This window comes from Phalacrocorax carbo, chromosome 17, assembly GCF_963921805.1.
Source record: "Phalacrocorax carbo chromosome 17, bPhaCar2.1, whole genome shotgun sequence".
In the NCBI taxonomy this organism is placed as follows: Eukaryota; Metazoa; Chordata; class Aves; order Suliformes; family Phalacrocoracidae; genus Phalacrocorax; species Phalacrocorax carbo.
In genome coordinates, this window is record NC_087529.1 from 1016515 (window position 1) to 1029488 (window position 12974).

General features: G+C 56.3%; 1 protein-coding gene across 1 annotated transcript in view; it reads left to right on the top strand.

Moving 5' to 3' along the window:
- Positions 1-325: 325 nt before the first annotated feature.
- The window catches only part of LRRC75A (leucine rich repeat containing 75A), a 91398-nt gene continuing 78749 nt past the window's right edge, over positions 326-12974 (top strand). The window contains exon 1 of the mRNA XM_064467771.1: positions 326-1197. Coding sequence (XP_064323841.1) covers positions 934-1197 — 264 coding nt within the window. The 5' untranslated portion in view covers positions 326-933. The remainder of the gene's footprint in view (positions 1198-12974) is intronic.

The following is a 12974-nucleotide window of genomic DNA, read 5'->3' on the forward strand; positions in this document are numbered from 1 at the left end:
TCGGGGTGGGGGGAACGCAGCGGGAAACCCCTCCGTGCTCCTCCCGGGAAGCCCCGGCGAGGATGCCCGGGCTGCCTCGGGGGCTGCCTGCAGCCGAGCCCCGCCGCAGTCCCCCCCGCACCCGCCCGGTGCGGCTCCCCGCGATGCATCCCCTCCGGTACACCCCTCCCCCCCGATGCAGCCCCCACCCCCCGCAATCCCCAGCGCAGCGGGGCGCGATGCGGCGGCGGAGGAAGGAAGAGCCCCGTCCGGCTCCCGCTTCCTCCGCAAGCCCTGCCTCGGTGCACGGTGCCCGCCCCCGGCCCTCCCCCGGCCCCCCCCGCCGCACGCCCCCGCAGCCGGGCGAGCCGCGCCGCCTCCCGCCGCCGCGCAACAGTTGCCCCCAAGTCGCGGCCGCCCCCGCCCCGGGGGAGCCCCTCGGCGCCGGCAGGAGGGGGCTGGGGGGCCCCGGGGGCCGCGCCGCGCCGCAGCGCTGAGCACGGCCGCTCCGTCCGTCCGAGGCCGGGAGAAGGAGCCCCTCGGAGCCCCTCGGAGCCCGGCTCCTCGCCTCCCCGCAGCGATGGAGCGGGGCGGCGGGGCCGCGGCGCGGCTCCTCCCGGCCGGGCGCAGCCGCCCCCTCCTCCGCCCGCGGGAGCGGAGCCGCCCCGCCGCCGGCCGCCGCCCCCCCTGCTAGGCTGCCGGGGGGCGCCGAGCCCCATCCCGCACCCCCTGAGCCCCCTGTGCACCCGCCGAGCCCTTCGCGCGTCCCCCCTAACCCCCCGCGCGTCCCTTTGTGCATCCCCCCCCCCCCGACCCCTCGTGCCTCCCCTCCGTCCCCCGGGCACCCCCTAGACCCGCGCTGCGCCCCCTTGTGCCCCCCCCTCCGTGGCCTCCAGCCCCAAGCCCCCCGCCCTGCATGCAGCCGCGGGGCTGCAGGAGCCGGGGCCGCACGCCATGGGCACCAAGCAGACCAAGGGGTGCCAGCCGGGCGGCGCTGGGGAGAGCCCCCCGGCCCACCACCGCAAGAAGGTACCCCCCAGGGAAAGGGGGGACTTCCTCGCCTCCCTCGTGGTGAAGTCCGGCGAGAAGTTCGGGAAGGGTGGCGGCAGCAGCTTGCCCCCTTACCACCGGCGGATCTGCATGATCCAGGACATGCTGGTGCTGGTGAAGCAGGGGAAGCAGGAGGAGGCCACCGAGCTGCTGAGGCACCTGCGGCAGGTGAGCGTGGGCAGGTCGCTCCCGGGGGGCTGCCTGCTTGCGGCGGGGAAGGGGCGTCCGCGGGCAACGCGCCGCCGCCTTTCGAAAGGCTCCTCGCGAAGAGGGGGCGCGCTGGGTTTGTGCGGGTCGAACTTTCATGGCGTAATTTTGGGGAAGTGGCTGAGGAGCTGCAGGGTGGTCGTGGGGTGGGAGATGGGAAAATAACCCCGGGGAGGCGCCTTGCGTTGTCTGCGGCGAGGAGCCCCGCCGGGTGCGTTTCTCCCCTGCCCTCGGTTGCTAGAGCTGATCGCTCTGGGTTTGCAGCGTGCACAGCCCACTCGAGGAGGTTCCCACTCAACTTTCAAAAAGTTTGGTGTTTAAAGCAGATTTGCAAAAGCGCTGAGGCAATTTGAGCTAGGAGCTTTTGAGAATCGGCTCTTTTCTTCCCAGCTCAGAAATAGCAGCAGTTGGCAGCTTTGCTTTTTTATCTTGTTCTTTTTGACGCACAATCACTTGGTGGAGTTTTGCTGGTGTTGACTGGGGCTTGTAGAAATGAGCGTGTGAGAGCGGGGAATTAATTGTACGGAGCTGGAGACCTTTCCCCTCGAAAGTCTGTTTGAGCCGGGCATTAGCTGAGAAGCAGCACTACAGAAAGTTGCTGTGAGCAAACAGAAAGGCAGCTGAGGAGCACTGCTCTGTATCCAGCAAATGAGCATTTACCCTTTTCTACTGATAGACGGTGATAAAAAGACTGAAGTAAGTGCTGGGCATTTTCAAGGCTCTGGGGATACGCAGGACTTTCAAAACCAGCAGGTTTTCCATGCAAACTGAAGACAGACCTGTCTTCAAGCTTGGTTTTTCTCCCAAGGAGCCCACAAGGCACCCAGCTGTTCGGTGTAACCAGTTCTACCACCCGGCGAAAAGTTGCTCAGCTCTTCGCTGGGCATCAGGAGCTGGTTTCTTGCCCTGTAGATCTGCTCTGTGGTAGTCTGTCCACACGAAATTGGAGTAGCTGGTCCAGAGTCTCACGGTTTTCTTCTTGCTGGTTTGTTTGGGCTTTTTTTGTTTGTTGGGTTGTGTTTTTTTGGTTTGTTTTTTATTTTCATTCCCCCCCCCCCCCATTTTCTGGTCCTGTTACCTTTTTAGCAAGTGGATGTGTTGTTCGGGGCACGTCCCTGGGCCCTTCACTCCACCCAGAGGCACATTTCCATTTGCCCCATCGGCCAGGGTCCCTCTGCCCGGCTGGTTTATGTGACTCGGGTCTCTTTGGCGCAGCCCAGCTGAGAGATCCGAACAGCTTCATGTGCCTTTGCGTTCCTTTATAGAAAGCTCTTGTGACTTACTCTCAACCTCGAGATAAGGTGCTTTCTGTGAGATGCACGTGCCCCCTCCCCAGGAGTTGGGGGTACGACTCTTTGGGACTGGGACGTCTCTGCGTGGGGTCGGTGCGGCCGCGGTGGGTCCGACACGTGGCTGGGAAAGCCCCGTGGGCAGAAGTGGCTGTGAGCTGGGCAGCAGATCCGTGCCATAATGTCGCACCCTCTCAGCCCTGCCAAGGCTTTATCGTTGCACCAGCAGCCCATTGGAGCTGGCAGGAAGGCAGGTGCTAATTTTAGAAGGTGTTTGTATCAAACACCCCCCCAAAAAAATAAATCGTGGTGCCTGTGAAGTATTGTGAGTCACTCCCGAGTTCCCTCTGTCTTCAGATACTGTTTTTTCTCCGCGATGCACTGGACCGTCCTCTCCCTCCCCGTGGGTCGGCCGTGCAGGGCGTGTGGGAGCCGGGACGTGTCACAGTGGCTGCCCCAGTGACAAATCTGACCACGGGGCATCCCGTCATCTGGCTAAGGGAGGGAAAAAATAAGCTAGAAATTAATTTTAAAATACCGGGGGAAGTGAGGAACCTGTAACAGTCAGATAAGTCTTTGTGAGTGTTTCTGAAGAGCTTGCTCTGATAAAATATATCTTAGAGTGTCAAAATAGGGAACACTTTGTCCTAGATACTATAATAGACTCGAAGCATATTTTTAATGAGACGGTATTATCCTTGCCTCTGGGTAGCGAATGTGGGATGCTCCACGGAATAAATCCCGATCGCTGTGGTTTTTGACAGGCTGACTTTTGGAAGGTGGCATTTTCGGGGTGCATTGGTGCCTGCAAGGGATGCTCAGGTTGCTCCCAAGGATCTGGCTCCCCAGGGGGAGTCTTGGAGAGCTGAGCTCCTGCCGCGTCCCAGCCTGAGAATGTGGATTTGGGGGGAAGGACAAGCTTCCCCCTGCAGGGAAGGAGGGACGGGTGAGCACGGTGGGGCAGAGACCTCGCCTTACGAGCTATTAATATGGCATCCACCGCAGAGGAGCTGTGGCGTTGGTTGGTCTGTGTAGTTGATAATGTGACGTGCGATGATGATGATGCTGCAAAACTGGGGTTTTCAAGCAAACCTACTGACCTGGTGCCCAGCTCTCAGTTTTGTTTAGTCTTTATTTTTTTAAAATCCCAGCCATTTAGGTCACTGGGAGCCTTTGCACTGACTTCACCAAGTTCTGAAGCCAGCCCGGCGTGCTAGCGAGGGGGTAGGTGACAGCATCCCCGCAGTTTGGAGGTGCTCCATCCTTTTTCTCGAGCGGGACAAGCGTGTTGCCAGACCTGGGGCTGACCGGCTTTTCAGCTTTCCTTGACATAACGCCCTGCCTGACCCACCCCCTGCAAGATGGGGTTCGGGGGGCTTCTCCTCCTGCCTGCCAGGACCCCCACAAAAGCTGTGTTTGATAATCGGCCAAAGGGCAGCAAAACAGTATATTAAATGCCGTGCCGGAGCATGGGCAGGTCCGTGCTGGCACCAATGTCCAGCATGGCCTTTTGCATTTCACCACATTTATCCATCCTGCTCCCCTCTTCTGAAACGGGAACGATGCTGTTTTCTTTACAGGCTCCTGTAAGGATCAGTGTTTCCAAGAATGCTTGGAGGTTGCAAACAACTACAAAAGCTCTAAGATACAAAGCAGACTTCTTTTTGTTTAGAAAGGTTAAAAAAAGTGATCAGCAGACAGACTTACTTGCTTCGAGGCCGCTCCTCGGAGAGGTCAGAAGCGGTCTCCGGTGCGGAGGCAATTTGATCCCACTGCCTGCCCTCAAAATAACACTTATGTTATTGCTGCGTGCCAGGGCTGGCAGCAGCCGGTAGAAGGGGTATGTGCTGCCTTTGCACAGCCAGCTGAATTTAATGACAGGTCCCTTAGCTAGAGATACCGGTTGCTCTTTCCTCCTGGTCTGGTAACACTGTGAACTGCCCGGAGCCCAGACCCCACACTGCAAAACTGAAATCCCCTCCCAAAGAAGTGCTGTCTGCTGCCTTCTCTGGGTGAGGTGTGTGTTCCCGTAAGCCATCCTCACCAGTGCTGCGTGTAGAAAGCTTTTGGCAGTTAAATGCATTGGAGGATAAGTGGAAATACACTGAAATACTTAACATCCTATTGAGGCCGGAGTTTGGGGTTGCAAGAAGCTTGCTAGTCACCTGGATGGAGCCAGTTGCCTTTCACGGAAGTAATTCTTGTGCTGAATAACTTTGAATTCTGTTTCTCTGCTGTAACGCGACTTCCTAGATTTACCTGTCAGCACCTTCTCTGCTTTCCCGCAAGGAGCTGCTCTAGGGCCTCACCCTAAGAGAGGGTGAAAACTGCATTAATTAAGAGTGCCCAACACTTGGAGAAACCTGGGACCCCGTACCCCGGCCCTGCCAGCTGTCACGGGCAGGGGAATTGCGGCTCCTCTGAGTCGGTGAATTGCTGTGCCTGTTACCACCGGTTGCAGAATAGCCTAGGCTTTAGTATTATATACTGTATCACTTTTTTTATTTAACTTTTTTTTTTTTTTAATGCACTCTTGAGTTTCAGTGGTTAAAGCAGCCAAGCGCTGTCAGTATATTAAATTCTGGGAGTGTCTCTCCTGCTGGGGAGAGGATTTGTAAAACAAAGCATGTTTTCCTCCTCTCTGCTGCCAAACGGATCGTTTTCCCAAGTGAAATGGTGAGGCGCTTCCCAGCACATTACGTTTCACTCGAAGAATTTGCCATTGGTTATGGCTCGATGTGGAGTTTTTGCTGGGCTGTTGCTGCTGCTCCGGTGGAGCTGGGCTGGTGGGAGAGAGGAGGAGGAGGAGGAGGCAGCATCCACCGGCTCTGGGCATCGCCTGCCCGTGGTAGGGGGTGTACAGCAGTTCTGGGAATTAAAAAATAATATAAAAAAGGGCGGGGGTGGGGGAGAGCAAAGCACTGAAAAAGAGGGCAGAGGATTGTAATAAAACCTCCAGGCGCTGAAGATGGCCAGAAGCCAAATGGCAAGGTCCAAGGTGCAGCAGAGCTTCATGACTTGTGAGGTGGCTTCTCTGCTCGCGCCGGCCTCGCCTGGGCGGTGGTGGGATGCGAAAGGCAGGGGAGAGGGGTCAGGGCCCCACGTGGGCAAAGACACCACGGTAACTCCGAATGGCAAACGTGCTCTGACGCCCGGAGAGCTGCACGTCCCCTGCGCCCACGGTGCGGGCAGCTGCCCCTTTGCCGTGGACAGCCTGCGATCCCCAGATACATCCCTGTCGCGGGTGCCGGCGTCCCCCTGCCCCGTCCGAGGCCGACCCCTGGCTTGTGAAGCAAGGCACGCTGTGTCCCGACACCTGCCCCGCTGGGTCGGTGATTAAATGCCTGCTACTTCTGAGCAGCTGCCTGGTGCCACGGGGACCGCGTGGCGCGAGGATGCTTTGTTAATTAAATGATAAGTATAATCATCGTAAGAGGGGGCTTGGCCAGGGGGGATAGTGAAGGATAAGAAAAGGCTAATGTAGAGACAGTTCACTTTGGGCTCCTGTGGCCTTCTCCCTGCTACATGAGAGCAAAGGGCTACGTGATAAAATTAAAAAGCAATCCTTAGGGGCAGTCCTTCTGCTGAATTAACGTTGGTAAGTGCATTAAATGGCAGTGGATGCAGATGGAGGGCTATTTACCCCAGTTGTCCCTGTGATTTATATCACACCTGTCCCTATTTTCTTCTCCCTGTGCTCGGGATTTTGCACTTTCCAGGGGGGCAGGAGCTGTTGGGAAGAGTTTGGCGCAGGGCTGTGAAGGCAGCGAGCCAGGGCCGAGGGCTGGGGCGGCCCGTGAGGGAGCAGTGAGACATCAAAAGGCCAGCAACCTTCCCGGGGAGGTTAAGCACTGCTTCTGGAGCTCTCGGAGAGAAATGCAGGTGTTTCAAAACCTTCCTGGGAAGTCAGCCCTAGCATCTCGTGGGTGCTCCGAGACGGGGAGGGGAAGGTTTACCAGAGTTCAGACCAGCTGGGCAGGGTTCACCCAGGCGGGCTTGAGAAGCAGTCACCTGCGAAGTTATAACTTGGTCCCTTGGCGTAAACTATTTCATGGCCCAATATCAGACTGGCTTGTGTTACGCAATGTGTACCTTCATGGTACACGCTGTGGGTCAGGAGTGTGTTTGGGGTTATTTATTTCCCCACACTACACTTAAGAGGCAGAGATGCGTGGCAGTGGGTATGTTGTCAGGCGAGTTTGTGATGATTGCAGTGTCTCTGGCAGCTCATCAGGGCGAAGGGGATGTTTCTTGGTACTGCCATGTCTCATATTCAGACTAGTTCCCTGAAGGATGCTGGCCCTCGGCTTTGCACCAGCCTCGAAGCACGCGCTTCAGCCCTGCCCATGCCAAAACTGCTTAAATGTTGCTCTTCAGCTGTGCGCTTGGATGTGCTTATTGACCTCTAGAGCAGACCTTGGGGAGGGCTGTGGTCTGGCCGATACGATGCAGCTCAGCCGCCGCCTGCGGGTGCCTCGTAGCTGGGCTGTGCCGCTCGGTGCTTGCCCTCGGCCCCGCGCACACCCACTGCGGGGCATCGCCCCTGTGGCCCTGGGATGCGGGAGGACCTTCAGCATCGTTTCTGCAACGCAAGCAAAGGCCTGGTCCCTCCTCTTCTGTGCTAAAATTGGCCAATGCATCAGAGGTGACCAGGGCTGGAGCATCTCGGCTCCCTGCAGCCTGCGAGCTGCTGGCAGGAGGGCAGGGATGAAGAGGTTTGCAGCATTGGGCTTGTTTTTCTGCGAGCGGGAGTCCTCGGGGACGGGGAGCGGGGGCCAAGGCTGGGTGCCCGCTCTGCCTGCAGTGCCAGGCACCGCATGGTGGAAGTTGGGCAACCCGGCTGGGTGGCTTTGGGATTAGCACTTGTTTCCTCTGGTTTGAGTTGCTGACGAAACCACCAGCACTCCCCAGTTATTTTTAACCCTTAGGCTGCTGGAGGCATTGGCAGCAAATGACCCTGCCTGGCAGTGGTGGGGTGTTTTCTGCCCCAAACAGGTGTCTCTGGTCTCCTCGCCATGCTCCCTAACCCTGCCCTGCTGCAAGCTGCTCTCTTGCAGCATCCTTTTTCTGCTTGTTTCCCATCCTGGCTCCTTCTGCTCTTTTTTCTTCCCCCGTGGGATTTGCAGGTGGATGCCTCCCAGTGTCTGCTTGGCACCCGAGCAGCCTGGTTTTAATTAACCCCCTGGAAGGTGACTGCTGCTGCTCCTCTTAAGGAAAATGTGCCTTTGGGGGATGCTGACATGCAGGGAGGGAGGGGAAGGACAGGCAGGGGCGGTACGTGCTCAGCAGCGTGGGCTCAGTCCCGGGAGCCCCCGTGTGCAGCAGTGATGCTCACCCTGCTGCTGGCATGGAGCAGAGCGGGTTTTCTCTTCTAGCAGGGATGTCCCCCCCAGGACTGGGGAATCACACGCGTAAGAAATCAGCGTTGCTAGTGGATGCGTTAATGCAGCGCGCCCAGGCAGGCCCTGCTCGCTGCAGTGAGAGAGCCCGAGCAGGGGCGAGGTCGGCGCTCATATACCCGCTCGCATCTGAGGAGCGCGCCCTGGGCGAGCTCCCTCCGTGGCCGGCTTTCCGAGGGTCCCTGGCTCAGCCTTCCTGCGAACGCTGCTGCTCCGACGGCTGCGTGCCCGGGGCGGCGGGGGCTGGCACGGAGGCCGTAGCTCGGGGTCTGGGAGGCGATGCGGCGCGGGGCTGCCTTGTCTGAAAGGGCCAGAGATGAAACTGCTGGGTCACACCTTGGTTTCCTTCCTCTGGACCTGCAGAACCGGGCCGGGCTGGGCTGGGCGCCTGCTGCTGCCCAGGGACCGCGGGCGGGTGGGTGCACCCGAACGGAGGGGGAGGTCCTGCCTGTGCCCCCACCGGCACCAGCATCTCCAAGCTGGGAGAGGTTAATGGTTGCGGTTGGCAAGCCAGCCCTATTCCGCACTTTATCTGTTTATGTAACAGCAGGAATGTGTCTTTTTTTCCCCCCAGGCTGCTGCTGCTGCTTTCACATCTGATGTGCGATGCAGGCAGCTCGGGCCGCCAGCCCTCCGACTGGCTGGCATGCACCTGTTTTTTTCCCTTTTCCTTTTAATCTTGCTTCAGACTGTAAGACCCCCGTGTCTGAGGATGCCCTCTCTCTCGGCAGTGTGCGGGTGTCACGGCTGTGCGGGGAGAGACCTCCCTGCAGACCCCGGTGCTGGGACCTGCGGTGATGGTGTGCCTGGGTGTGCGGTGGGTCTCGGGGGACAGCGGTACGGGGGGAAGCGCTTGAAATTCAGTCTATTGCAGCTTCTTGATAGTTTTAGATCAGTAATAATATTGCATGTTGGGGGGGGGGTGGTGGTGACCATGGCTGCCTCTTAGGTGAGGGAGGTGGTTATATATTAATATTAATTTCATTCTTGTACAAAGAGATACAGGGGGTTTTTTTAGCATTTAACTTGGATTTTTTTAGCATGTAACTTCTTCTGCAGGTCCCAGCCAAAAGCCTAATGTGATTTAATGCGTAATTCCCTTTCTCTCTTTTGTGTATCCCTGCCTCTTTCTCCTCCAAGTTTTGCAGAAAAGACTGACAAATGGTAAATTTAATCTTGCCTGTGAAAGCAAAGGCAAACTGTCCTTCCCAGTCCTCACCAAGCAGAAGGTGTTAGTTCCGATCACTCCTGGCTCTGACCTTGCTGCTGCGCAAGCAGGAGCTGCTTTGAGCTTTCTGGCTTTCTCAGATCTTCTCAAGACTCTCTACCTTTCAGATTTCCTGTCTTTCAAAGCCAGCAATGCTCTTTGTGCAAGGGTTTGAGCGCTCGGCATCGCCAGCTCGAGGGAGAGCCTCGGACGCGGAGCTGATGGGAGGGAGATGCCTCCTTGCCTGTGCCTTTGGGTATCTCAGTGGATATCTCATTCCTTAGGGGCTCTTTATATTATGTCTGCCTAGAGGCCCAGCGCTCTTGCCGGTCCGAAGCGGGGCTCCGGTTTGACGGCGGTGGGTTTTGCGCGGGCTGCAGCAGCCGGTGCGTCCTTGTTGGCCGGTGGAGGCCGGCTATCCACAGGCAGCAGATCAGGCCGCTGCTTCCAGTCCTTTCGTGCCCCCTTTGCCTTTGAGCAGCAGCCTCTGGGAAACAGCAGGGGAATTTCCAGGGCTGCTTTGCTGCAGACCTGCTTCTGCTTCCCGCTGGCGCTGCTCTGCCTGCCCAGCCCTGCGAGGTTTTGCAACGTTTGTGGGTGCGCTCACGGGGGGCAGCGATTGCATTCTTGTATTGCACAAGACATTATTTCTGAGGCACTGCCCCTAAACTTCTAGTAGCAATTGAGTTGAAATGAGTGTTAAATAAAGAGGCGAACCAGCCAGGCTGCACTCTGAGCAGGACCCTCAGGTGCGGGGGACGGGGGTGTGTTTCTCTGGAGGATGGGGAAGCGTGTGCTGGGTTTCTCAGCTCCTTGCTTTACATTTAGCCACAGAAAATGAACGCTAGCTGGGAAAGCAAAAGTATGTCAGGTGAGAAAAGGTGAGCCTCCCGCGTGGGCCGTAGGGTGCAGGGCAGCCTGGCCGGGCTGGCGGGGACGGGGCAAGTGCTGGCCCCTGCCTTTGCCCGGCTGGGGGGATGCTGCGGCACCCACCAGGGACGGGACCTCTGGCTACGTGGGAGGTGAAGCACCGTTCTGTAAACCTCAGCATGCAAAGCACGCCAAGGCGGCTGAGCGCTGTCTCTCCCTTCCTCCCCCTCGGAAGCATGATGAGCTCAGAAAACACGATATTAAAACCCATCAGTAATGCCTTTAATGGTTCTCGTATCTTCATCTCTCGCAGGCAGCGATCTTTGTGCAGAGATTCCCCGTGTTTGCGTGACTGAAGGGCATGGGGCTTTAAGCAAATCGTTGCCTGGGAACCCCTGGTCCCGTGGCCAGGTGCCACCCTGGGAAATGCTCCCAGAGCTGACTCTTCCTCTGTCTCTGGGGATGCTTAAACTGAGCCCACTTGGGGGATGGCTGGGAGCTGACGAGCAATTAATTACTATCTCGTTCTGCAGAGCTGTTCCTTCGCCCCCATCCTCCCCAAGGCCAGGCGGATCTTGGCATGACAATTAAATCCCAGCAGGGGAAAGCAAAATCTGCTGAGGAAGGAGAGCAGATGTGCCCTCAGCCTTTTGCAGTCTATGGCGGGAAATGGCTGTTTTAGCTGGAGATGTGCTGAGGGTTTCTGCTGGGACGCCTCTCTCCCCATTCCCACCCTGCCTGCAGAGCACGGTGCTTGTGGTGGGGACTGGCACCATGTCTCTGACCATGGTTTGGGGGACCCCCAGCCCCAGTGGGAAGTAGAAGGCAGGAGGTTGGGGGTCCTGTGAGACGGCAAGTGTGGGGGCAACAGCCTCAGGTTGGACCTGAGGGGGAAAACCCCAAGAGGTAGAAGAGCACATTGGGGTGGAGCCCCAGCTCCCATGCATAAGGGATGCGTTGTACCCACTGCAGCATCTACCGTGGGGTTTGCCCAGGCCCTGGTCCAGCCTGAGCTCACTGAAATCAGGATAGCAAAGCACAAATCTCTGCAGAAGCAGGACTCAAACCTGTCCAAACAGCCCATCCTTGATGGTCCCTTCTCCGAAGGTCCCTTTTGACCCATGGTGGCACGTAGACAGAGCTAACAAAGCTTTTGTTCATTCTGGTGTTCCTTCAAATGTTTCCATGCGTCCCATCTGTTTGGCTACAGCTCTCCCTACTGCAGGATTGGAAGAAGAGGGGATTTGAGGGAAGTCTCACTCCTGATGGCTGCTGTGGGCTTCCTAGGTGAAGGTGGAGAGTGTGAAGCAATCTGGGATGTGAGTGTGAATGACCTGCAGCCAAAACCAGCAAGGGAGGGAGTCTTGATTTAAGCAGTCTGGTAGGATTTTTTTGTCTTTGGTTATTCTGTAAGAAAGAGGATGTTTTCCTGTTTGGTTGTAAAAAGCTGCATTTGCTTGGTGCAATCGGATACTTCCTTTTCTGAGCAAGGAGCTTGGTATATCTGGGGGCATTTATTTAGGCAGCTGGTCGGCTAGGTGATTGATTTTGTATGTTCTTATTCTGGTGTGAAATGGTGTATTTTGGGTTTACATGATTGATTTTTTTTTCTATTTCTGATTCAAATTACATGGAGATGAAAATGAGCTTAAAATGCAGAAAATGAGTATTTTAATGTGTTTTGATCTGTTAATAAACTCAAAATACGCTGGATATGTAGGGCAAAGTAAACATCTCAAAACATATTTTACATTTACAACTAGTTGATTCATTAACTGAAGTATTAATTGTACATAACGAATTACACTTCTGGTCACCATAATTAGCTGTCTTGGCCTCTCAGGTTACAGCTTTACTCGCAGATTGGAAGCCATGCATTTCTCCATTGTACTCGTGATTGACTTGTTGAAGTTAGGTGTTGAGCTGGACTAGGTGAATTAACTACAGTGAAGATGTTTTCTTTGTCCTTGTGAGGTCTGGGAGGATCCCACCCCTTTAGCTGCTGTACCTCGCTTACCCCCAGTTTGGAGGCACCTGCCAAGGTGGATCCTCAGGGAAGCATCCAAACTCCCTGATGCCAGAGTGTGACGTTACTGTGAAAGTCTTCAAGAAAGATTTTACTTTCCAAGCTTCTCTCTGAGCCAAGTACCAAATACTTCTGATGAGATCCCAACTCAGAGCAGCCTCTGCTCTACCTAATGGTTGAAAAAACTTACACTGTAAATAAAAACACACAAGCATGAGATAAAACATGGGAAAGACTGAATTCCCTCCCTTAACCCCCAAAACGTGCTGACTTGCCTTCAGCAATATATTCCTGTAAGACAGGGGCGAGGCTCCCAGTTCCCCGTGGTGTAAAACACAGTGCTGATTGAGTCTTGGGGTGGGAAGATGCTTTTGAAGCACCCTGTGAAAAGTGGGGTTAATTTGCCCCAGCTGATGGTCTCATCCATTACCTTCCCAATCGGCATCCCATTTTTCTGTGGCTGTTTTGAGAGGAAAGCCTGGTCTCGGCAGTTCCCTTCCTCGGGCTGCCTGGCAGCCTCTCCTTCAGCAGATGAAATCAATGGATTGTTATGTGTGCCATTACCGACCTGTCAGGCGCTATAATGGGAATTACAGACTGCCTGCCTGGCGAGCGGGGCGGAGGGCTGTGATTTATACAGCCGGTCTGAACGGGGGCTTGATAGCGTTGGAGGGGAATTGAGAGCGTTCAGCATGGCCCTGTTCGCTGTGGGTATGAGCTGTGCCTGCTGCCCTCGCCTCCGGCTCTCACCACTGCCGAGCGCGAGGCTGTGCTTTTCGTCCTCCCTTCAGATTACAGGAGTAGCTCAAGTGCCCCTACAGACGCCGAGCATCACCAGCGTGGGTGACGCACGGGGGGTCCTTCCATGCCTCTGTGGCATTTGGTTGTGGTGGGGCTGCGACGTCCGTGTTGCAGCGGGCTCAGGAAAGACCCTGACCCAAGCGAGC